The sequence below is a fragment of the Pecten maximus genome, chromosome 3, assembly GCF_902652985.1.
Source record: "Pecten maximus chromosome 3, xPecMax1.1, whole genome shotgun sequence".
Taxonomy (NCBI): Eukaryota; Metazoa; Mollusca; class Bivalvia; order Pectinida; family Pectinidae; genus Pecten; species Pecten maximus.
This window is the reverse complement of record NC_047017.1, coordinates 51933762-51960233: the sequence shown is the minus strand read 5'-3', so window position 1 is coordinate 51960233 and position 26472 is coordinate 51933762. Positions and strand designations below refer to the sequence as shown.

Genomic DNA, 26472 nt, shown 5'->3' with positions numbered 1-26472 from the left:
CTGGGGAGGCCGTCCTTAAATGACCATAAGGTGATAGGATGTTAGACAATACGAAACTAAACCAAAAACACACTGGGGAGGCCGTCCTTAAATGACCATAAGGTGATAGGGTGTTAGACAATACGAAACTAAACCAAAAACACACTGGGGAGGCCGTCCTTAAATGACCATAAGGTGATAGGATGTTAGACAATACGAAACTAAACCAAAAACACACTGGGGAGGCCGTCCTTAAATGACCATAAGGTGATAGGATGTTAGACAATACGAAACTAAACCAAAAAAACCCGAAGGTGTTTTTAGGGATTAATTATCACATCCTTCGTTTTAGATTCGCGGATCTGTCTTTGGCTCGTCAGACTATTCATAGAATGGATTGGTTATCAAAGTCCAACAACATTCCTTTTATTCAGCTACCAGCCAATCCGACCTATACTCATAATTTCTGAAGTCGTAAGTAGTACTATGTAATGTAGATAAGAATGGCCCAAAACAGTACCTCTCCTTTGGGCTAAACTTAATACGGGTAGTTTACTTCATTATTTTTCAGGAATGTTTGATTGACCTAGATAATCCTACAAAATGATCTGATTAATCTTGATAATCCTACAAAACTGATCTGATTAATTCAGATAATCCTACAAAACTGATCTGATTAATTCAGATAATCCTACAAAACTGATCTGATTAATTCAGATAGCATTAATTACGTAGAATTTTCAGACAAGTTGACTATCGATTGAATGACGTAGAATTACTAATGCTGTACACAGCTTGGTGTTTCAGACAAGTTGACTATCGATTGAAGTTTCAGACAAGTTGACTATCGATTGAAGTTTCAGACAAGTTGACTATCGATTGAAATTTCAGACAAGTTGACTATCGATTGAAGTTTCAGACAAGTTGACTATCGATTGAATGACGTAGACTTACCAATGCTGTACCCAGGGTATTCGTCGATCTTATAAAACATAATTAAAATTAAAACTAATAACACTATACATTGGTCCGTATGTTCAGTTTATTTGAATTTACCGTAGACTATACTTTAAAGAATATATAGTAAAGTAAACATATGTGAATAACGTCCTCAGTGACCTTTGCCGATGGGGGCCGTACTCAAACAAACCAGTAGAGAAATGGTCTGGGCGGTGTCGTATTCACGGGTGTGTATTTAAAGGACATAGTTAACACGGGTTGTGTCAGTCTCGTTTCAGGATCCGGAGGTGGCGTACGGTATCCAGATTCTACCCACGATCTCTGAACATAGTCTTACTTAGAGGAATTCTACAATGTCGGATACAGCAATATCGTATTTTCTGGATATCAAAATCGATGAAGGATGTTTAACTAAATGCAAGGGGAAAACATTGAAACAGATCTTAAGCTCTGTGAACATGATTCTCTCACAAAAAGCCGGGGACCAGAAGGGCGGCAAACCAGCAAGTGTATGTAAGACGATTCATAAATTCAAGGTACGTCTGTCATACCATTGTTTAATGTTAAAGAATAAAGTTCGTTATGAACAACATATTTAATCAGATTGAGATATGTATATTTATTTTTGTACAGTCCGCCTTGAACATTTACGTGATGTTTGACGATTGAATAATAGTCACACAAATGAAAAGCATCTTTGTATATCGTAATAGATAAATAACTGCTGAATCATGACCCAACACTGCTTCAATCAGCTGTTTGGTCCTTCTAGGACTTCTAAGCGAATCTAGGTACATCCTACAGCTGTTTGGTCCTTCTAGGACTTCTCCGTGATTCTAGGTACATCATACAGCTGTTTGGTCCTTCTAGGAGCGGGCTGAAGTTAGCAGCGGATTCGTTATTCGTTATTGGGGATTCGAATAACGAATCCGCTGCCAGCAGCGGATTGGGGATTCAGTTTTTTAATGTTTAAATGATGTTTCTTTTTATTGACGTTTTGACGATTGGATTAAAAATAACAAATCCGTTTCAGCCGTGGATTAGAGATTCAGTTACATATAAGTATTTTTCTTATTATATGTGATTGGGGATATCGAATAACGAACCCGCTGCCAGCAGCGGATTGGGGATTCAGTTTTTTTTATGTTTAAATGATGTTTCTTTTTATTGACGTTTTGACGATTGGATTCAAATAACAAATCCGGTTCAGCCGTGGATTAGAGATTCAGTTACATATAAGTATTTTTCTTTTAATATGTGATTGGGGATTCGAATAACGAATCCGCTGCCAGCAGCGGATTGGGGATTCAGTTTTTTATGTTGAAATGATCTTTCTTTATGTTGACATTTTAATGTTTGGATTCAAATAACGAATCCGCTGCAGCAGTGGATTGGGGATTCAGTTACATAAACGTATTTTTCTTATTATAGGTGATTGGGGATTCAAATAACGAATCCGCTGCAGCAGTGGATTGGGGATTCAGTTACATATACGTATTTTTCTTATTATAGGTGATTGGGGATTCGAATAATGAATCCGCTGCCAGCAGCGGATTTGGGATTCAGTTTCTTAAGCCTAATTGCTATTTTTATACCCCCGCCATGAAATGGTGGGGGATGGTGGTATAGAGGAGTGTCTTCAGTAATACCAACTATATTTTATGAATGTGGCTAATTATTTGATATTTTTAAAAAAAATATTAGCAACACGAATGAAATATATTTGGTATTACTGAAGATACTGTTAAATATTCTGTTCATTACATTCCATAGTAAAATATACCGAGGCAGCTCAATCTCTCCCAGAATCCATTGTAGTCCCTTGTCAGTGGCTTACAAATGTACGCAAAATTGTGACGTTATATGGCCTATATTCTATCTTACATTATACATCCTATAATTTCAAATCTTTACTTTCCGCATTGTCGTTTTTAAGCAGTGTTCTGATTGGTCAAATCAGAAAAAGTGATATTTTTCAAAATATCATTTTGATAGAATGAATAATTCTCAATATTTCACAGGTAAAAATCTAATAAATAGTGTTCGCGTGTCCGTCCCGTCCCGTCCCGCTTCAATATTAAACTTTATTAAAACATATCCTGTAATAGCGTTTGTTATATCTGATTATGGATATTGATGGGAGAAATGATACCATGACAGCACTCATTATAAACAATTAAAAAAAAAAAAAAAACAACAGAATAACGATTCAAGATGGCCGCCAAATAGAGATTTCTGATTGGTCGATACTTAAATATCGTTCGACTTTTATGAAATTTGGTATAATATGCAGTCTGGCTATACAAAGACAATGGTATGATTTATTTTTGTAAAAAAAAAAAAAAAAAAGAAGAAAAAAAATTCTGGCCCCTTATTGGTTAAAATACAAACATTATCCAAGTATCGATAACTAATTTCATGTGAAGACGGGACCATTTATGTCTTACAGACATTTCTAGTTCTTATAAAATATGATTTGGGGTTTCAGTTACATACATGTTCAATTGATATTTTTCCTTTTAATATATGATTGGGGATTCGAACAACAGCAGAATAGTTTAACAATATTATCCTATTTGTAGCATAAATATAATAACCAAGATTATTTTACTGATATAATTTTAGATTCCGTATACATGTTTGCATTCCAATCAAACCTTCAGCTATATCGAAATGATACTCTGGTCTTTATATATTACAATATATAACATAGAGTGCTGGCGAAGAAACATAGAACTTTGTCTACTTGTAAAGAGACGATAAACCTCCCACAAGAAAGAAACTCTTGGCAGCAGATTTGAACTAGAATTCCATTATTGTTGATTGAATTACCAAGTAATTATATCATTGTAATACCCGCAAATTACCATTTTCGTAATTTATGATAAAAAACGTCAATTAAACATCATAAACTGAATCCACAATACGCTATTGGCAACAAATTTGCTATTCGAATCACAAAATAAAAATGTAAAATCGAATCTCCAATCATAGTTTATCAAGCGGATTCGTTATTTGAATCCCCAATCACATATAATAAGAAAAAAATACTTATATGTAACTGAATCCCCAATCCACTGTTGCAGCGGATTCGTTATTTAAATCCAAACATTAAAATGTCAACTTAAAGAAAGATCATTTAAACATAAAAAACTGAATACCCAATCCGCTGCTGGCAGCGGGTTCGTTATTCGATATCCCCAATCACATATAATAAGAAAAATACTTATATGTAACTGAATCTCTAATCCACGGCTGAAACGGATTTGTTATTTCAATCCAATCGTCAAAACGTCAATAAAAAGAAACATCATTTAAACATAAAAAACCGAATCCCCAAGCCGCTGCTGGCAGCGGATTCGTTATTCGAATCCCCAATCCGCTGCTGGCAGCGGGTTCGTTATTCGATATCCCCAATCACATATAATAAGAAAAATACTTATATGTAACTGAATCTCTAATCCACGGCTGAACCGGATTTGTTATTTGAATCCAATCGTCAAAACGTCAATAAAAAGAAACATCATTTAAACATAAAAAGCTGAATCCCCAATCCGTTGCTGACAGCGGATTCGTTATTCGAATCCCCAATCCGCTGCTGGCAGCGGATTCGTTATTCGAATCCCCAATCCGCTGCTGGCAGCGGATTCGTTATTCGAATCCCCAATAACGAATAACGAATCCGCTGCTAACTTCAGCCCGCTCCTTCTAGGTACATCATACGACTGTTTGGTCCTTTAGTATTCCGTCCTTAGTGATTCTAGGTACATCATACGACTGTTTGGTCCTTCTAGTATTCCGTCCTTAGTGATTCTAGGTACATCATACGACTGTTTGGTCCTTCTAGTACTCCGTCCTTAGTGATTCTAGGTACATCATACGACTGTTTGGTCCTTCTAGTACTCCGTCCTTAGTGATTCTAGGTACATCATACGACTGTTTGGTCCTTCTAGTATTCCGTCCTTAGTGATTCTAGGTACATCATACGACTGTTTGGTCCTTCTAGTACTCCGTCCTTAGTGATTCTAGGTACATCATACGACTGTTTGGTCCTTCTAGTACTCCGTCCTTAGTGATTCTAGGTACATCATACAACTGTTTGGTCCTTCTAGGTACATCACACAGTCGTTCGTCGTTTAAGGACTTGTCAATGATGCTAGGAGCTAAAAGTTCTGAACTCCAGAAGCGATGGCGGAGGAATCAAAATCTAATAAGAGAGGTGCACTGATAACAGATTTCAATTAATTCAGTAAATTTAATATTTGATATAGTTATACATCAGGTAATAATGTTACATCGTGTTCTGTTCTATGACATTACATATTGCTCTTTATTTTCTACATACAGGTGACTGGTGAGCCCCGGATTGTTACAGGTAGGTTCCAACATAGATACTGTAGGTTCCAGTATAGATACTGTAGGTACCAGTATAGATACTGTAGACATATATACTGTAGGTTCCAACATAGATACTGTAGGTTCCAGTATAGATACTGTAGGTTCCAGTATAGATACTGTAGGTTCCAGTATAGATACTGTAGGTTCCAGTATAGATACTGTAGGTTCCAGTATAGATACTGTAGGTTCCAACATATATACTGTAGGTTCCAGTATAGATACTGTAGGTTCCAGTATAGATACTGTAGGTACCAGTATAGATACTGTAGGTTCCAGTATAGATACTGTAGGTTCCAACATATATACTGTAGGTTCCAGTATAGATACTGTAGGTTCCAGTATAGATACTGTAGGTACCAGTATAGATACTGTAGGTTCCAACATATATACTGTAGGTTCCAGTATAGATACTGTAGGTTCCAGTATAGATACTGTAGGTACCAGTATAGATACTGTAGACATATATACTGTAGGTTCCAACATAGATACTGTAGGTTCCAGTATAGATACTGTAGGTTCCAGTATAGATACTGTAGGTTCCAGTATAGATACTGTAGGTTCCAGTATAGATACTGTAGGTACCAGTATAGATACTGTAGGTTCCAGTATATATACTGTAGGTTCCAACATAGATACTGTAGGTTCCAGTATAGATACTGTAGGTTCCAGTATAGATACTGTAGGTTCCAACATATATACTGTAGGTTCCAGTATAGATACTGTAGGTTCCAGTATAGATACTGTAGGTTCCAGTATAGATACTGTAGGTTCCAGTATAGATACTGTAGGTTCCAACATATATACTGTAGGTTCCAACATATATACTGTAGGTTCCAGTATAGATACTGTAGGTTCCAGTATATATACTGTAGGTTCCAGTATAGATACTGTAGGTTCCAGTATAGATACTGTAGGTTCCAGTATAGATACTGTAGGTTCCAGTGTAGATACTGTAGGTTCCAACATAGATACTGTAGGTTCCAGTATAGATACTGTAGGTTCCAGTATAGATACTGTAGGTTCCAACATAGATACTGTAGGTACCAGTATAGATACTGTAGGTTCCAGTGTAGATACTGTAGGTTCCAACATAGATACTGTAGGTTCCAGTATAGATACTGTAGGTTCCAGTATAGATACTGTAGGTTCCAGTGTAGATACTGTAGGTTCCAACATAGATACTGTAGGTTCCAGTATAGATACTGTAGGTTCCAGTATAGATACTGTAGGTTCCAGTATAGATACTGTAGGTTCCAGTATAGATACTGTAGGTTCCAACATATATACTGTAGGTTCCAACATATATACTGTAGGTTCCAGTATAGATACTGTAGGTTCCAGTATAGATACTGTAGGTTCCAGTATAGATACTGTAGGTTCCAGTATAGATACTGTAGGTTCCAGTATAGATACTGTAGGTTCCAACATATATACTGTAGGTTCCAGTATAGATACTGTAGGTTCCAACATATATACTGTAGGTTCCAGGGTAGATACTGTAGGTTCCAGTATAGATAGTGTACACATATATACTGTAGGTTCCAGTATAGATACTGTAGGTTCCAGTATAGATACTGTAGGTTCCAGTGTAGATACTGTAGGTTCCAGTATAGATACTGTAGGTTCCAGTGTAGATACTGTAGACATATATACTGTAGGTTCCAGTATAGATACTGTAGGTTCCAACATAGATACTATAGGTTCCAGTATAGATACTGTAGGTTCCAGTATAGATACTGTAGGTTCCAGTATAGATACTGTAGGTTCCAGCATAGATACTGTAGGTTCCAACATATATACTGTAGTTTCCAACATAGATACTGTAGGTTCCAGTATAGATACTGTAGGTTCCAACATAGATACTGTAGGTTCCAGTATAGATACTGTAGGTTCCAACATATATACTGTACACATATATACTGTAGGTTCCAGTATAGATACTGTAGGTTCCAGTATAGATACTGTAGGTTCCAGTATAGATACTGTAGGTTCCAGCATAGATACTGTAGGTTCCAACATAGATACTGTAGGTTCCAGTATAGATACTGTAGGTTCCAGTATAGATACTGTAGGTTCCAACATAGATACTGTAGGTTCCAGTATAGATACTGTAGGTTCCAACATATAAACTGTAGGTTCCAGTATAGATACTGTAGGTTCCAGTATAGATACTGTAGGTTCCAGTATAGATACTGTAGGTTCCAGTATAGATACTGTAGGTTCCAGCATAGATACTGTAGGTTCCAACATATATACTGTAGGTTCCAGTATAGATACTGTAGGTTCCAGTATAGATACTGTAGGTTCCAGTATAGATACTGTAGGTTCCAACATAGATACTGTAGGTTCCAGTATAGATACTGTAGGTTCCAACATATATACTGTAGGTTCCAGTATAGATACTGTAGGTTCCGACATAGATACTGTAGGTTCTAACACAGATACTGTAGGTTCCAGTATAGATACTGTAGGTTCCAACATAGATACTGTAGGTTCCAATATATATACTGTAGGTTCCAGTATAGATACTGTAGTTTCCAGTATAGATACTGTAGGTTCCAGTATAGATACTGTAGGTTCCGACATATATACTGTAGGTTCCAGTATAGATACTGTAGGTTCCAACATAGATACTGTAGGTTCCAACATAGATAGTGTAGGTTCCAACATAGATACTGTAGGTTCCAGTATATATACTGTAGGTTCCAACATAGATACTGTAGGTTCCAGTGTAGATACTGTAGGTTCCAGTATAGATACTGTAGGTTCCAACATAGATACTGTAGGTTCCAGTATAGATACTGTAGGTTCCAGTATACATACTGTAGGTTCCAACATAGATACTGTAGGTTCCAGTATAGATACTGTAGGTTCCAGTATAGATACTGTAGGTTCCAGCATAGATACTGTAGGTTCCAACATATATACTGTAGTTTCCAACATAGATACTGTAGGTTCCAGTATAGATACTGTAGGTTCCAACATAGATACTGTAGGTTCCAGTATAGATACTGTAGGTTCCAACATAGATACTGTAGGTTCCAGTATAGATACTGTAGGTTCCAGTATAGATACTGTAGGTTCCAACATATATACTGTAGGTTCCAGTATAGATACTGTAGGTTCCAGTATAGATACTGTAGGTTCCAACATATATACTGTAGGTTCTAGTGTAGATACTGTAGGTTCCAGTATAGATACTGTAGGTTCCAACATAGATACTGTAGGTTCCAGTGTAGATACTGTAGGTTCCAGTATAGATACTGTAGGTTCCAACATAGATACTGTAGGTTCCAGTATATATACTGTAGGTTCCAACATAGATACTGTAGGTTCCAGTATAGATACTGTAGGTTCCAGTATAGATACTGTAGGTTCCAACATATATACTGTAGGTTCCAGTATAGATACTGTAGGTTCCAGTATAGATACTGTAGGTTCCAGTATAGATACTGTAGGTTCCAGTATAGATACTGTAGGTTCCAACATATATACTGTAGGTTCCAGTATAGATACTGTAGGTTCCAGTATAGATACTGTAGGTTCCAACATAGATACTGTAGGTTCCAGTATAGATACTGTACACATATATACTGTAGGTTCCAGTATAGATACTGTACACATATATACTGTAGGTTCCAGTATAGATACTGTACACATATATACTGTAGGTTCCAGTATAGATACTGTAGGTTCCAGTATAGATACTGTAGGTTCCAACATATATACTGTAGGTTCCAACATATATACTGTAGGTTCCAGTGTAGATACTGTAGGTTCCAGTATAGATACTGTAGGTTCCAACATAGATACTGTATGTTCCAGTATAGATACTGTAGGTTCCAGTATAGATACTGTACACATATATACTGTAGGTTCCAGTATAGATACTGTACACATATATACTGTAGGTTCCAGTATAGATACTGTACACATATATACTGTAGGTTCCAGTATAGATACTGTGGGTTCCAGTATAGATACTGTAGGTTCCAGTATAGATACTGTAGGTTCCAGTATAGATACTGTAGGTTCCAACATATATACTGTAGGTTCCAACATATATACTGTAGGTTCCAGTGTAGATACTGTAGGTTCCAGTATAGATACTGTAGGTTCCAGTATAGATACTGTACACATATATACTGTAGGTTCCAGTATAGATACTGTACACATATATACTGTAGGTTCCAGTATATATACTGTAGGTTCCAGTATAGATACTGTAGGTTCCAGTATATATACTGTAGGTTCCAGTATAGATACTGTAGGTTCCAGTATAGATACTGTACACATATATACTGTAGGTTCCAGTATAGATACTGTACACATATATACTGTATGTTCCAACATAGATACTGTACACATATATACTGTAGGTTCCAGTATAGATACTGTACACATATATACTGTAGGTTCCAGTATAGATACTGTAGGTTCCAGTATAGATACTGTACACATATATACTGTAGGTTCCAGTATAGATACTGTAGGTTCCAGTATAGATACTGTAGGTTCCAACATATATACTGTAGGTTCCAACATATCTACTGTAGGTTCCAGTATAGATACTGTAGGTTCCAGTATAGATACTGTAGGTTCCAGTATAGATACTGTAGGTTCCAGTATAGATACTGTAGGTTCCAGTATAGATACTGTAGGTTCCAACATATATACTGTAGGTTCCAGTATAGATACTGTAGGTTCCAACATATATACTGTAGGTTCCAGGGTAGATACTGTAGGTTCCAGTATAGATAGTGTACACATATATACTGTAGGTTCCAGTATAGATACTGTAGGTTCCAGTATAGATACTGTAGGTTCCAGTGTAGATACTGTAGGTTCCAGTATAGATACTGTAGGTTCCAGTGTAGATACTGTAGACATATATACTGTAGGTTCCAGTATAGATACTGTAGGTTCCAACATAGATACTATAGGTTCCAGTATAGATACTGTAGGTTCCAGTATAGATACTGTAGGTTCCAGTATAGATACTGTAGGTTCCAGCATAGATACTGTAGGTTCCAACATATATACTGTAGTTTCCAACATAGATACTGTAGGTTCCAGTATAGATACTGTAGGTTCCAAAATAGATACTGTAGGTTCCAGTATAGATACTGTAGGTTCCAACATATATACTGTACACATATATACTGTAGGTTCCAGTATAGATACTGTAGGTTCCAGTATAGATACTGTAGGTTCCAGTATAGATACTGTAGGTTCCAGCATAGATACTGTAGGTTCCAACATAGATACTGTAGGTTCCAGTATAGATACTGTAGGTTCCAGTATAGATACTGTAGGTTCCAACATAGATACTGTAGGTTCCAGTATAGATACTGTAGGTTCCAACATATAAACTGTAGGTTCCAGTATAGATACTGTAGGTTCCAGTATAGATACTGTAGGTTCCAGTATAGATACTGTAGGTTCCAGTATAGATACTGTAGGTTCCAGCATAGATACTGTAGGTTCCAACATATATACTGTAGGTTCCAGTATAGATACTGTAGGTTCCAGTATAGATACTGTAGGTTCCAGTATAGATACTGTAGGTTCCAACATAGATACTGTAGGTTCCAGTATAGATACTGTAGGTTCCAACATATATACTGTAGGTTCCAGTATAGATACTGTAGGTTCCGACATAGATACTGTAGGTTCTAACACAGATACTGTAGGTTCCAGTATAGATACTGTAGGTTCCAACATAGATACTGTAGGTTCCAATATATATACTGTAGGTTCCAGTATAGATACTGTAGTTTCCAGTATAGATACTGTAGGTTCCAGTATAGATACTGTAGGTTCCGACATATATACTGTAGGTTCCGTATAGATTACTGTAGGTTCCAACATAGATACTGTAGGTTCCAACATAGATAGTGTAGGTTCCAACATAGATACTGTAGGTTCCAGTATATATACTGTAGGTTCCAACATAGATACTGTAGGTTCCAGTGTAGATACTGTAGGTTCCAGTATAGATACTGTAGGTTCCAACATAGATACTGTAGGTTCCAGTATAGATACTGTAGGTTCCAGTATACATACTGTAGGTTCCAACATAGATACTGTAGGTTCCAGTATAGATACTGTAGGTTCCAGTATAGATACTGTAGGTTCCAGCATAGATACTGTAGGTTCCAACATATATACTGTAGTTTCCAACATAGATACTGTAGGTTCCAGTATAGATACTGTAGGTTCCAACATAGATACTGTAGGTTCCAGTATAGATACTGTAGGTTCCAACATAGATACTGTAGGTTCCAGTATAGATACTGTAGGTTCCAGTATAGATACTGTAGGTTCCAACATATATACTGTAGGTTCCAGTATAGATACTGTAGGTTCCAGTATAGATACTGTAGGTTCCAACATATATACTGTAGGTTCTAGTGTAGATACTGTAGGTTCCAGTATAGATACTGTAGGTTCCAACATAGATACTGTAGGTTCCAGTGTAGATACTGTAGGTTCCAGTATAGATACTGTAGGTTCCAACATAGATACTGTAGGTTCCAGTATATATACTGTAGGTTCCAACATAGATACTGTAGGTTCCAGTATAGATACTGTAGGTTCCAGTATAGATACTGTAGGTTCCAACATATATACTGTAGGTTCCAGTATAGATACTGTAGGTTCCAGTATAGATACTGTAGGTTCCAGTATAGATACTGTAGGTTCCAGTATAGATACTGTAGGTTCCAACATATATACTGTAGGTTCCAGTATAGATACTGTAGGTTCCAGTATAGATACTGTAGGTTCCAACATAGATACTGAAGGTTCCAGTATAGATACTGTACACATATATACTGTAGGTTCCAGTATAGATACTGTACACATATATACTGTAGGTTCCAGTATAGATACTGTACACATATATACTGTAGGTTCCAGTATAGATACTGTAGGTTCCAGTATAGATACTGTAGGTTCCAACATATATACTGTAGGTTCCAACATATATACTGTAGGTTCCAGTGTAGATACTGTAGGTTCCAGTATAGATACTGTAGGTTCCAACATAGATACTGTATGTTCCAGTATAGATACTGTAGGTTCCAGTATAGATACTGTACACATATATACTGTAGGTTCCAGTATAGATACTGTACACATATATACTGTAGGTTCCAGTATAGATACTGTACACATATATACTGTAGGTTCCAGTATAGATACTGTGGGTTCCAGTATAGATACTGTAGGTTCCAGTATAGATACTGTAGGTTCCAGTATAGATACTGTAGGTTCCAACATATATACTGTAGGTTCCAACATATATACTGTAGGTTCCAGTGTAGATACTGTAGGTTCCAGTATAGATACTGTAGGTTCCAGTATAGATACTGTACACATATATACTGTAGGTTCCAGTATAGATACTGTACACATATATACTGTAGGTTCCAGTATATATACTGTAGGTTCCAGTATAGATACTGTAGGTTCCAGTATATATACTGTAGGTTCCAGTATAGATACTGTAGGTTCCAGTATAGATACTGTACACATATATACTGTAGGTTCCAGTATAGATACTGTACACATATATACTGTATGTTCCAACATAGATACTGTACACATATATACTGTAGGTTCCAGTATAGATACTGTACACATATATACTGTAGGTTCCAGTATAGATACTGTAGGTTCCAGTATAGATACTGTAGGTTCCAACATATATACTGTAGGTTCCAGTATAGATACTGTAGGTTCCAGTATAGATACTGTAGGTTCCAACATATATACTGTAGGTTCTAGTGTAGATACTGTAGGTTCCAGTATAGATACTGTAGGTTCCACATAGATACTGTAGGTTCCAGTGTAGATACTGTAGGTTCCAGTATAGATACTGTAGGTTCCAACATAGATACTGTAGGTTCCAGTATATATACTGTAGGTTCCAACATAGATACTGTAGGTTCCAGTATAGATACTGTAGGTTCCAGTATAGATACTGTAGGTTCCAACATATATACTGTAGGTTCCAGTATAGATACTGTGGGTTCCAGTATAGATACTGTAGGTTCCAGTATAGATACTGTAGGTTCCAGTATAGATACTGTAGGTTCCAACATATATACTGTAGGTTCCAGTATAGATACTGTAGGTTCCAGTATAGATACTGTAGGTTCCAACATAGATACTGAAGGTTCCAGTATAGATACTGTACACATATATACTGTAGGTTCCAGTATAGATACTGTACACATATATACTGTAGGTTCCAGTATAGATACTGTACACATATATACTGTAGGTTCCAGTATAGATACTGTAGGTTCCAGTATAGATACTGTAGGTTCCAACATATATACTGTAGGTTCCAACATATATACTGTAGGTTCCAGTGTAGATACTGTAGGTTCCAGTATAGATACTGTAGGTTCCAACATAGATACTGTATGTTCCAGTATAGATACTGTAGGTTCCAGTATAGATACTGTACACATATATACTGTAGGTTCCAGTATAGATACTGTACACATATATACTGTAGGTTCCAGTATAGATACTGTACACATATATACTGTAGGTTCCAGTATAGATACTGTAGGTTCCAGTATAGATACTGTAGGTTCCAGTATAGATACTGTAGGTTCCAGTATAGATACTGTAGGTTCCAACATATATACTGTAGGTTCCAACATATATACTGTAGGTTCCAGTGTAGATACTGTAGGTTCCAGTATAGATACTGTAGGTTCCAGTATAGATACTGTACACATATATACTGTAGGTTCCAGTATAGATACTGTACACATATATACTGTAGGTTCCAGTATATATACTGTAGGTTCCAGTATAGATACTGTAGGTTCCAGTATATATACTGTAGGTTCCAGTATAGATACTGTAGGTTCCAGTATAGATACTGTACACATATATACTGTAGGTTCCAGTATAGATACTGTACACATATATACTGTATGTTCCAACATAGATACTGTACACATATATACTGTAGGTTCCAGTATAGATACTGTACACATATATACTGTAGGTTCCAGTATAGATACTGTAGGTTCCAGTATAGATACTGTACACATATATACTGTAGGTTCCAGTATAGATACTGTAGGTTCCAGTATAGATACTGTAGGTTCCAACATATATACTGTAGGTTCCAACATATATACTGTAGGTTCCAGTATAGATACTGTAGGTTCCAGTATAGATACTGTAGGTTCCAGTATAGATACTGTAGGTTCCAGTATAGATACTGTAGGTTCCAGTATAGATACTGTAGGTTCCAACATATATACTGTAGGTTCCAGTATAGATACTGTAGACATATATACTGTAGGTTCCAGGGTAGATACTGTAGGTTCCAGTATAGATAGTGTACACATATATACTGTAGGTTCCAGTATAGATACTGTAGGTTCCAGTATAGATACTGTAGGTTCCAGTGTAGATACTGTAGGTTCCAGTATAGATACTGTAGGTTCCAGTGTAGATACTGTAGACATATATACTGTAGGTTCCAGTATAGATACTGTAGGTTCCAACATAGATACTATAGGTTCCAGTATAGATACTGTAGGTTCCAGTATAGATACTGTAGGTTCCAGTATAGATACTGTAGGTTCCAGCATAGATACTGTAGGTTCCAACATATATACTGTAGTTTCCAACATAGATACTGTAGGTTCCAGTATAGATACTGTAGGTTCAAAATAGATACTGTAGGTTCCAGTATAGATACTGTAGGTTCCAACATATATACTGTACACATATATACTGTAGGTTCCAGTATAGATACTGTAGGTTCCAGTATAGATACTGTAGGTTCCAGTATAGATACTGTAGGTTCCAGTATAGATACTGTAGGTTCCAACATAGATACTGTAGGTTCCAGTATAGATACTGTAGGTTCCAGTATAGATACTGTAGGTTCCAACATAGATACTGTAGGTTCCAGTATAGATACTGTAGGTTCCAACATATAAACTGTAGGTTCCAGTATAGATACTGTAGGTTCCAGTATAGATACTGTAGGTTCCAGTATAGATACTGTAGGTTCCAGTATAGATACTGTAGGTTCCAGCATAGATACTGTAGGTTCCAACATATATACTGTAGGTTCCAGTATAGATACTGTAGGTTCCAGTATAGATACTGTAGGTTCCAGTATAGATACTGTAGGTTCCAACATAGATACTGTAGGTTCCAGTATAGATACTGTAGGTTCCAACATATATACTGTAGGTTCCAGTATAGATACTGTAGGTCCGACATAGATACTGTAGGTTCTAACCACAGATACTGTAGGTTCCAGTATAGATACTGTAGGTTCCAACATAGATACTGTAGGTTCCAATATATATACTGTAGGTTCCAGTATAGATACTGTAGTTTCCAGTATAGATACTGTAGGTGCCAGTATAGATACTGTAGGTTCCGACATATATACTGTAGGTTCCAGTATAGATACTGTATGTTCCAACATAGATACTGTAGGTTCCAACATAGATAGTGTAGGTTCCAACATAGATACTGTAGGTTCCAGTATATATACTGTAGGTTCCAACATAGATACTGTAGGTTCCAGTGTAGATACTGTAGGTTCCAGTATAGATACTGTAGGTTCCAACATAGATACTGTAGGTTCCAGTATAGATACTGTAGGTTCCAGTATAGATACTGTAGGTTCCAACATAGATACTGTAGGTTCCAGTATAGATACTGTAGGTTCCAGTATAGATACTGTAGGTTCCAGCATAGATACTGTAGGTTCCAACATATATACTGTAGTTTCCAACATAGATACTGTAGGTTCCAGTATAGATACTGTAGGTTCCAACATAGATACTGTAGGTTCCAGTATAGATACTGTAGGTTCCAGTATAGATACTGTAGGTTCCAACATATATACTGTAGGTTCCAGTATAGATACTGTAGGTTCCAGTATAGATACTGTAGGTTCCAACATATATACTGTAGGTTCTAGTGTAGATACTGTAGGTTCCAGTATAGATACTGTAGGTTCCAACATAGATACTGTAGGTTCCAGTGTAGATACTGTAGGTTCCAGTATAGATACTGTAGGTTCCAACATAGATACTGTAGGTTCCAGTATATATACTGTAGGTTCCAACATAGATACTGTAGGTTCCAGTATAGATACTGTAGGTTCCAGTATAGATACTGTAGGTTCCAACATATATACTGTAGGTTCCAGTATAGATACTGTAGGTTCCAGTATAGATACTGTAGGTTCCAGTATAGATACTGTAGGTTCCAGTATAGATACTGTAGGTTCCAACATATATACTGTAGGTTCCAGTATAGATACTGTAGGTTCCAGTATAGATACTGTAGGTTCCAACATAGATACTGAAGGTTCCAGTATAGATACTGTACACATATATACTGTAGGTTCCAGTATAGATACTGTACACATATATACTGTAGGTTCCAGTATAGATACTGTACACATATATACTGTAGGTTCCAGTATAGATACTGTAGGTTCCAGTATAGATACTGTAGGTTCCAACATATATACTGTAGGTTCCAACATATATACTGTAGGTTCCAGTGTAGATACTGTAGGTTCCAGTATAGATACTGTAGGTTCCAACATAGATACTGTATGTTCCAGTATAGATACTGTAGGTTCCAGTATAGATACTGTACACATATATACTGTAGGTTCCAGTATAGATACTGTACACATATATACTGTAGGTTCCAGTATAGATACTGTACACATATATACTGTAGGTTCCAGTATAGATACTGTGGGTTCCAGTATAGATACTGTAGGTTCCAGTATAGATACTGTAGGTTCCAGTATAGATACTGTAGGTTCCAACATATATACTGTAGGTTCCAACATATATACTGTAGGTTCCAGTGTAGATACTGTAGGTTCCAGTATAGATACTGTAGGTTCCAGTATAGATACTGTACACATATATACTGTAGGTTCCAGTATAGATACTGTACACATATATACTGTAGGTTCCAGTATATATACTGTAGGTTCCAGTATAGATACTGTAGGTTCCAGTATATATACTGTAGGTTCCAACATAGATACTGTAGGTTCCAGTGTAGATACTGTAGGTTCCAGTATAGATACTGTAGGTTCCAACATAGATACTGTAGGTTCCAGTATAGATACTGTAGGTTCCAGTATACATACTGTAGGTTCCAACATAGATACTGTAGGTTCCAGTATAGATACTGTAGGTTCCAGTATAGATACTGTAGGTTCCAGCATAGATACTGTAGGTTCCAACATATATACTGTAGTTTCCAACATAGATACTGTAGGTTCCAGTATAGATACTGTAGGTTCCAACATAGATACTGTAGGTTCCAGTATAGATACTGTAGGTTCCAGTATAGATACTGTAGGTTCCAACATATATACTGTAGGTTCCAGTATAGATACTGTAGGTTCCAGTATAGATACTGTAGGTTCCAACATATATACTGTAGGTTCTAGTGTAGATACTGTAGGTTCCAGTATAGATACTGTAGGTTCCAACATAGATACTGTAGGTTCCAGTGTAGATACTGTAGGTTCCAGTATAGATACTGTAGGTTCCAACATAGATACTGTAGGTTCCAGTATATATACTGTAGGTTCCAACATAGATACTGTAGGTTCCAGTATAGATACTGTAGGTTCCAGTATAGATACTGTAGGTTCCAACATATATACTGTAGGTTCCAGTATAGATACTGTGGGTTCCAGTATAGATACTGTAGGTTCCAGTATAGATACTGTAGGTTCCAGTATAGATACTGTAGGTTCCAACATATATACTGTAGGTTCCAGTATAGATACTGTAGGTTCCAGTATAGATACTGTAGGTTCCAACATAGATACTGAAGGTTCCAGTATAGATACTGTACACATATATACTGTAGGTTCCAGTATAGATACTGTACACATATATACTGTAGGTTCCAGTATAGATACTGTACACATATATACTGTAGGTTCCAGTATAGATACTGTAGGTTCCAGTATAGATACTGTAGGTTCCAACATATATACTGTAGGTTCCAACATATATACTGTAGGTTCCAGTGTAGATACTGTAGGTTCCAGTATAGATACTGTAGGTTCCAACATAGATACTGTATGTTCCAGTATAGATACTGTAGGTTCCAGTATAGATACTGTACACATATATACTGTAGGTTCCAGTATAGATACTGTACACATATATACTGTAGGTTCCAGTATAGATACTGTACACATATATACTGTAGGTTCCAGTATAGATACTGTGGGTTCCAGTATAGATACTGTAGGTTCCAGTATAGATACTGTAGGTTCCAGTATAGATACTGTAGGTTCCAACATATATACTGTAGGTTCCAACATATATACTGTAGGTTCCAGTGTAGATACTGTAGGTTCCAGTATAGATACTGTAGGTTCCAGTATAGATACTGTACACATATATACTGTAGGTTCCAGTATAGATACTGTACACATATATACTGTAGGTTCCAGTATATATACTGTAGGTTCCAGTATAGATACTGTAGGTTCCAGTATATATACTGTAGGTTCCAGTATAGATACTGTAGGTTCCAGTATAGATACTGTACACATATATACTGTAGGTTCCAGTATAGATACTGTACACATATATACTGTATGTTCCAACATAGATACTGTACACATATATACTGTAGGTTCCAGTATAGATACTGTACACATATATACTGTAGGTTCCAGTATAGATACTGTAGGTTCCAGTATAGATACTGTACACATATATACTGTAGGTTCCAGTATAGATACTGTAGGTTCCAGTATAGATACTGTACACATATATACTGTAGGTTCCAGTATAGATACTGTACACATATATACTGTATGTTCCAACATAGATACTGTACACATATATACTGTAGGTTCCAGTATAGATACTGTACACATATATACTGTAGGTTCCAGTATAGATACTGTACACATATATACTGTATGTTCCAACATAGATACTGTACACATATATACTGTAGGTTCCAGTATAGATACTGTACACATATATACTGTAGGTTCCAGTATAGATACTGTAGGTTCCAGTATAGATACTGTACACATATATACTGTAGGTTCCAGTATAGATACTGTAGGTTCCAGTATAGATACTGTACACATATATACTGTAGGTTCCAGTATAGATACTGTACACATATATACTGTATGTTCCAACATAGATACTGTACACATATATACTGTAGGTTCCAGTATAGATACTGTACACATATATACTGTAGGTTCCAGTATAGATACTGTAGGTACCAGTATAGATACTGTAGGTTCCAACATAGATACTGTAGGTTCCAGTATAGATACTGTAGGTTCCAGTATAGATACTGTAGGTTCCAGTATAGATACTGTAGGTTCAAGTATAGATACTGTAGGTTCCAGTATAGATACTGTAGGTTCCAACATAGATACTGTAGGTTCCAGTATAGATACTGTAGGTTCCAACATAGATACTGTAGGTTCCAGTATAGATACTGTAGGTTCCAGTATAGATACTGTAGGTTCCAACATATATACTGTAGGTTCCAGTATAGATACTGTAGGTTCCAGTATAAATACTGTAGGTTCCAGTATAGATACTGTAGGTTCCAACATATATACTGTAGGTTCCAGTATAGATACTGTACACATATATACTGTAGGTTCCAGTATAGATACTGTAGGTTCCAGTATAGATACTGTAGGTTCCAGTATAGATACTGTAGGTTCCAGTATAGATACTGTAGGTTCCAGTATAGATACTGTAGGTTTCAGTATAGATACTGTTGGTTCCAACATAGATACTGTAGGTTCCAGTATAGATACTGTAGGTTCCAACATAGATACTGTAGGTTCCAGTATAGATACTGTAGGTTCCAGTATAGATACTGTAAGTTCCAACATAGATACTGTAGGTTCCAGTATAGATACTGTAGGTTCCAGTATAGATACTGTAGGTTCCAGTATAGATACTGTAGGTTCCAACATAGATACTGTAGGTTCCAACATAGATACTGTAGGTTCCAGTATAGATACTGTAGGTTCCAGTATAGATACTGTAGGTTCCAGTATAGATACTGTAGGTTCCAACATAGATACTGTAGGTTCCAGTATAGATACTGTAGGTTCCAACATAGATACTGTAGGTTCCAGTATAGATACTGTAGGTTCCAGTATAGATACTGTAGGTTCCAACATAGATACTATAGGTTCCAGTATAGATACTGTACACATATATACTGTAGGTTCCAGTATAGATACTGTAGGTTCCAGTATAGATACTGTACACATATATACTGTAGGTTCCAGTATAGATACTGTAGGTTCCAGTATAGATACTGTACACATATATACTGTAGGTTCCAGTATAGATACTGTACACATATATACTGTATGTTCCAACATATATACTGTAGGTTCCAGTATAGATACTGTACACATATATACTGTAGGTTCCAGTATAGATACTGTAGGTTCCAGTATAGATACTGTACACATATATACTGTAGGTTCCAGTATAGATACTGTACACATATATACTGTATGTTCCAACATATATACTGTAGGTTCCAGTATAGATACTGTAGGTTCGAACATAGATACTGTAGGTTCCAGTATAGATACTGTAGGTTCCAGTATAGATACTGTAGGTACCAGTATAGATACTGTAGGTTCCAACATAGATACTGTAGGTACCAGTATAGATACTGTAGGTTCCAACATAGATACTGTAGGTTCCTGTATAGATACTGTAGGTTCCAGTATAGATACTGTAGGTTCCAACATAGATACTGTAGGTACCAGTATAGATACTGTAGGTTCCAACATAGATACTGTAGGTACCAGTATAGATACTGTAGGTTCCAACATAGATACTGTAGGTTCCTGTATAGATACTGTAGGTTCCAGTATAGATACTGTAGGTTCCAGTATAGATACTGTAGGTTCCAGTATAGATACTGTAGGTTCCAACATAGATACTGTAGGTTCAAGTATAGATACTGTAGGTTCCAGTATAGATACTGTAGGTTCCAACATAGATACTGTAGGTTCCAGTATAGATACTGTAGGTTCCAGTATAGATACTGTAGGTTCCAACATAGATACTGTAGGTACCAGTATAGATACTGTAGGTTCCAACATAGATACTGTAGGTTCCTGTATAGATACTGTAGGTTCCAGTATAGATACTGTAGGTTCCAGTATAGATACTGTAGGTTCCAGTATAGATACTGTAGGTTCCAACATAGATACTGTAGGTTCAAGTATAGATACTGTAGGTTCCAGTATAGATACTGTAGGTTCCAACATAGATACTGTAGGTTCCAGTATAGATACTGTAGGTTCCAGTATAGATACTGTAGGTTCCAACATAGATACTGTAGGTTCCAGTATAGATACTGTAGGTTCCAACATAGATACTGTAGGTTCCAGTATAGATACTGTATGTTCCAGTATACATACTATAGGTTCCAGTGTAGATACTGTAGGTTCCAACATAGATACTGTAGGTTCCAGTATAGATACTGTAGGTTCCAACATAGATACTGTAGGTTCCAGTATATATACTGTAGGTTCCAGTATATATACTGTAGGTTCCAGTATAGATACTGTAGGTTCCAGTATAGATACTGTACACATATATACTGTAGGTTCCAACATAGATACTGTAGGTTCCAGTAAAGATACTGTAGGTTCCAGTATAGATACTGTAGGTTCCAACATAGATACTGTAGGTTCCAACATATATACTTTAGGTTCCAGTATAGATACTGTAGGTTCCAGTATAGATACTGTAGGTTCCAGTATAGATACTGTAGGTTCCGACATAGATACTGTAGGTTCCAACATAGATACTGTAGGTTCCAGTATAGATACTGTAGGTTCCAGTGTAGATACTGTAGGTTCCAGTATAGATACTGTAGGTTCCAGTATAGATACTGTAGGTTCCAACATAGATACTGTAGGTTCCAACATAGATACTGTAGGTTCCAGCATAGATACTGTAGGTTCCAGTATAGATACTGTAGGTTCCAACATAGATACTGTAGGTTCCAGTATAGATACTGTAGGTTCCAACATAGATACTGTAGGTTCCAGTATAGATACTGTATGTTCCAGTATACATACTATAGGTTCCAGTGTAGATACTGTAGGTTCCAACATAGATACTGTAGGTTCCAGTATAGATACTGTAGGTTCCAACATAGATACTGTAGGTTCCAGTATATATACTGTAGGTTCCAGTATATATACTGTAGGTTCCAGTATAGATACTGTAGGTTCCAGTATAGATACTGTACACATATATACTGTAGGTTCCAACATAGATACTGTAGGTTCCAGTAAAGATACTGTAGGTTCCAGTATAGATACTGTAGGTTCCAACATAGATACTGTAGGTTCCAACATATATACTTTAGGTTCCAGTATAGATACTGTAGGTTCCAGTATAGATACTGTAGGTTCCAGTATAGATACTGTAGGTTCCGACATAGATACTGTAGGTTCCAACATAGATACTGTAGGTTCCAGTATAGATACTGTAGGTTCCAGTGTAGATACTGTAGGTTCCAGTATAGATACTGTAGGTTCCAGTATAGATACTGTAGGTTCCAACATAGATACTGTAGGTTCCAACATAGATACTGTAGGTTCCAGCATAGATACTGTAGGTTCCAGTATAGATACTGTAGGTTCCAACATATATACTGTAGGTTCCAGTATAGATACTGTAGGTTCCAACATAGATACTGTAGGTTCCAACATATATACTGTAGGTTCCAGTATAGATACTGTAGGTTCCAGTATAGATACTGTAGGTTCCAACATAGATACTGTAGGTTCCAGTGTAGATACTGTAGGTTCCAGTATAGATACTGTAGTTTCCAACATATATACTGTAGGTTCCAGTATAGATACTGTAGGTTCCAACATAGATACTGTAGGTTCCAACATAGATACTGTAGGTTCCAGTATATATACTGTAGGTTCCAACATAGATACTGTAGGTTCAAGTATAGATACTGTAGGTTCCAGTATAGATACTGTAGGTTCCAGCATAGATACTGTAGGTTCCAGTATAGATACTGTAGGTTCCAACATAGATACTGTAGGTTCCAGTATAGATACTGTAGGTTCCAACATAGATACTGTAGGTTCCAGTATAGATACTGTAGGTTCCAGTATAGATACTGTAGGTTCCAGTATAGATACTGTAGGTTTCAGTATAGATACTGTAGGTTCCAACATAGATACTGTAGGTTCCAGTATAGATACTGTAGGTTCCAACATATATACTGTAGGTTCCAACATATATACTGTAGGTTCCAACATAGATACTGTATGTTCCAACATAGATACTGTATGTTCCAACATAGATACTGTAGGTTCCAGTATAGATACTGTAGGTTCCAGCATAGATACTGTAGGTTCCAGTATAGATACTGTAGGTTCCAGTATAGATACTGTAGGTTCCAGTATAGATACTGTAGGTTCCAGTATAGATACTGTAGGTTCCAACATAGATACTGTAGGTTCCAGTATAGATACTGTAGGTTCCAACATATATACTGTAGGTTCCAACATATATACTGTAGGTTCCAACATAGATACTGTATGTTCCAACATAGATACTGTATGTTCCAACATAGATACTGTAGGTTCCAGTATAGATACTGTAGGTTCCAGCATAGATACTGTAGGTTCCAGTATACATACTGTAGGTTCCAGTATAGATACTGTAGGTTCCAGTATATATACTGTAGGTTCCAGTATAGATACTGTAGGTTCCAGTATATATACTGTAGGTTCCAGTATAGATACTGTAGGTTCCAGTATAGATACTGTAGGTTCCAGTATATATACTGTAGGTTCCAGTATAGATACTGTAGGTTCCAGTATAGATACTGTAGGTTCCAACATAGATACTGTATACTGAGTAAATATCGTATCCTTACAGGATGTGTACAAAAGACAACGATGTAAGTCATTCTATTTCCGATATACAACTCTAGTCTGCATCTTATCGATTCCCTACTCCTTAGCAATAATTTATTGATTGCAATTACAAAACATATTTGTCGTATATATTCAAATTCTACCTGACATGACCCTTTGTTGCTGCTATGTCTATTATACGTAAACATCAGTTGTAGCACTGCAGCTTATAACATACAATATGTTTAGTTAATACGATACAAGACATGTTGAAAGGACTTCGTAGAGTACTTCACAAGAAACATTTAACTACATATTCGTAATTTTAACAATTTAAATAATATTTTTTTATGTTACATAACATAAGACAAAGGTTCAATATTGAATAAAACCTAATACCACGTAGTATTTCTCTATAGTAGTCGTCTGTGATCGTAACGAAAGGCTAGTGACTCTTAACATAAGAGATTCTTACAACACATGAGATAATACAACACATCAAATTCAAAGATGGTTGACTCGAAGCCATCGTTTTTTTTTTACTTGTCTCAACATTCAACATGCACAGCATTATAACCACGCCCATGTAGACTAGAGTTATTGGTATTTAAAACATGTCTGTATATTTACAGTTGTTAACATATCAGGAGGCGAAGCTATGTTGGAGAAGCTCCTCTCGGACCTTGTAAACATTGGTATAACATGTGTGACCTGTACACCCCTGATACCCTATGAGGTATTCGTTCAGACAGTGCTGGGGGTCGATCCTGACCTCTGTAAGCCCTCGCCACATAAACTCACCAAGAAATACATTAGCTGGAATGAGCTGACTATTGGTTACCAGGGTACGTTACCATATCAGTTTATATTCATTCTCTTAATTACGTAAAGGCTGTAACTTTTCGGTAGTTGAATTGTTCGCGGTTTTACCATAAGTTTGAACCAAATAAGAAATAACTTTTGTTGAAGTAATAAAGGTAAGCAATTTTCTCAATTTTCTCCCATCCCCGAGAATAACGTAAGAGAAGCCAATATGAACATCATAACTGAGCTGTAATTCTGACTCAATGTCTTCAAAACAAGGACAAAATACAAAGCTAGATATGTATGTACAAGACCAGGTACTCAGGAATAGGAAGCGGAACTATTTAAATAACAATTAGAAACATGCGAAAACTGGAATAAATTTGATGTAAATAATGATACAGATTGTATAACATATGCATTTTGTTTTTGTCTTTGGTAGGAATGACATCAGAAGAATTCAAAAAGCTTTGGATGAAAGAGGCAAGCACAGTGCTCGGTTTAAGGAGAGATAACGACGTGAATGTTGATATCTTTTAAATCAAGAATTGTGGAAAGGTAAGTTTGATAAAAGTAATGAAACCTGATGATGTAGCATTTAATTATGTATGCATCAAACACCAGCTTCTATATCTTTCCGTGTCCAACATTGCGGTCTAAATGATTTCTACAAAATGTAGACAGCCGTGTCCAAAAAAAGTGTACGTTTTCTTACAATGAGCAGTGTTCAATGTAGTGTTTTTCATTAAATGATAATTTACAAATGTAAAATGAGGGATTTCATTAAATATTTCGCATGGCCATTGGGATCATTTAATTTCATGTTACATATTATGTTTTGTCAATTGTAACGCCAGCTTATCTGAGATGGTGTGTATGGTATTGTCCATCATCCAGTCTTTATTGAGGAGGAAAAAAAACTCAAAAAACTCCTGTTAATAATGTTACATAACGAGAGAATTCTCCCTTAATTCAGAATGATCAATGGTGTTACAGGTGATGGTTTTTCTCAGTGTTGACAATCCTGACGACACCGACGGTATGTTCGACGGGCTGCCATTGTTTGCACATAATGGCCATAACGTCAGCAATGTCAGTAGATCCGTACAACCTCTCGACGGATACTGTAAAATGTCCTGATGGAGCGACAGGCCCGTCACCAAACTACTAACGCGTGTGTTAGTGAGGATTCACGATATTAGTTTGCTCAACGAACTCTTGGAGAGATTGCAATAAAGTTCGCATGTTACGTGTGAAGTATATCATATTGTGTTAAGGTGGATAAACTATTTTGTATTCGCATAAAAAAAAAACAACCAAAAAACAAAAATCTAATAAATCATATTCCTACTGAA

The 26472-nt window shown here is 36.5% G+C and overlaps 1 protein-coding gene across 1 annotated transcript; it reads left to right on the top strand.

Moving 5' to 3' along the window:
- Positions 1-1137: 1137 nt before the first annotated feature.
- LOC117324521 lies at positions 1138-26472 on the top strand. Its single transcript, XM_033880425.1, has 5 exons — positions 1138-1475; positions 5287-5314; positions 24946-25158; positions 25560-25675; positions 26114-26472. Exons 1-4 carry the CDS (start codon positions 1293-1295, stop codon positions 25655-25657), a joined length of 522 nt encoding a protein of 173 aa, XP_033736316.1. The 5' UTR covers positions 1138-1292; the 3' UTR covers positions 25658-25675; positions 26114-26472.

Excerpts from the sequence above, each read along its gene's own strand:
- LOC117324521 (XM_033880425.1), top strand. The coding sequence starts at position 1,293 with ATGTCGGATACAGCAATATCGTATTTTCTGGATATCAAAATCGATGAA. Across the intron at positions 1,476-5,286 it reads AGACGATTCATAAATTCAAG|GTGACTGGTGAGCCCCGGAT; the intron begins GTACGTCTGTCA and ends TTCTACATACAG. Across the intron at positions 25,159-25,559 it reads GCTGACTATTGGTTACCAGG|GAATGACATCAGAAGAATTC; the intron begins GTACGTTACCAT and ends TGTCTTTGGTAG.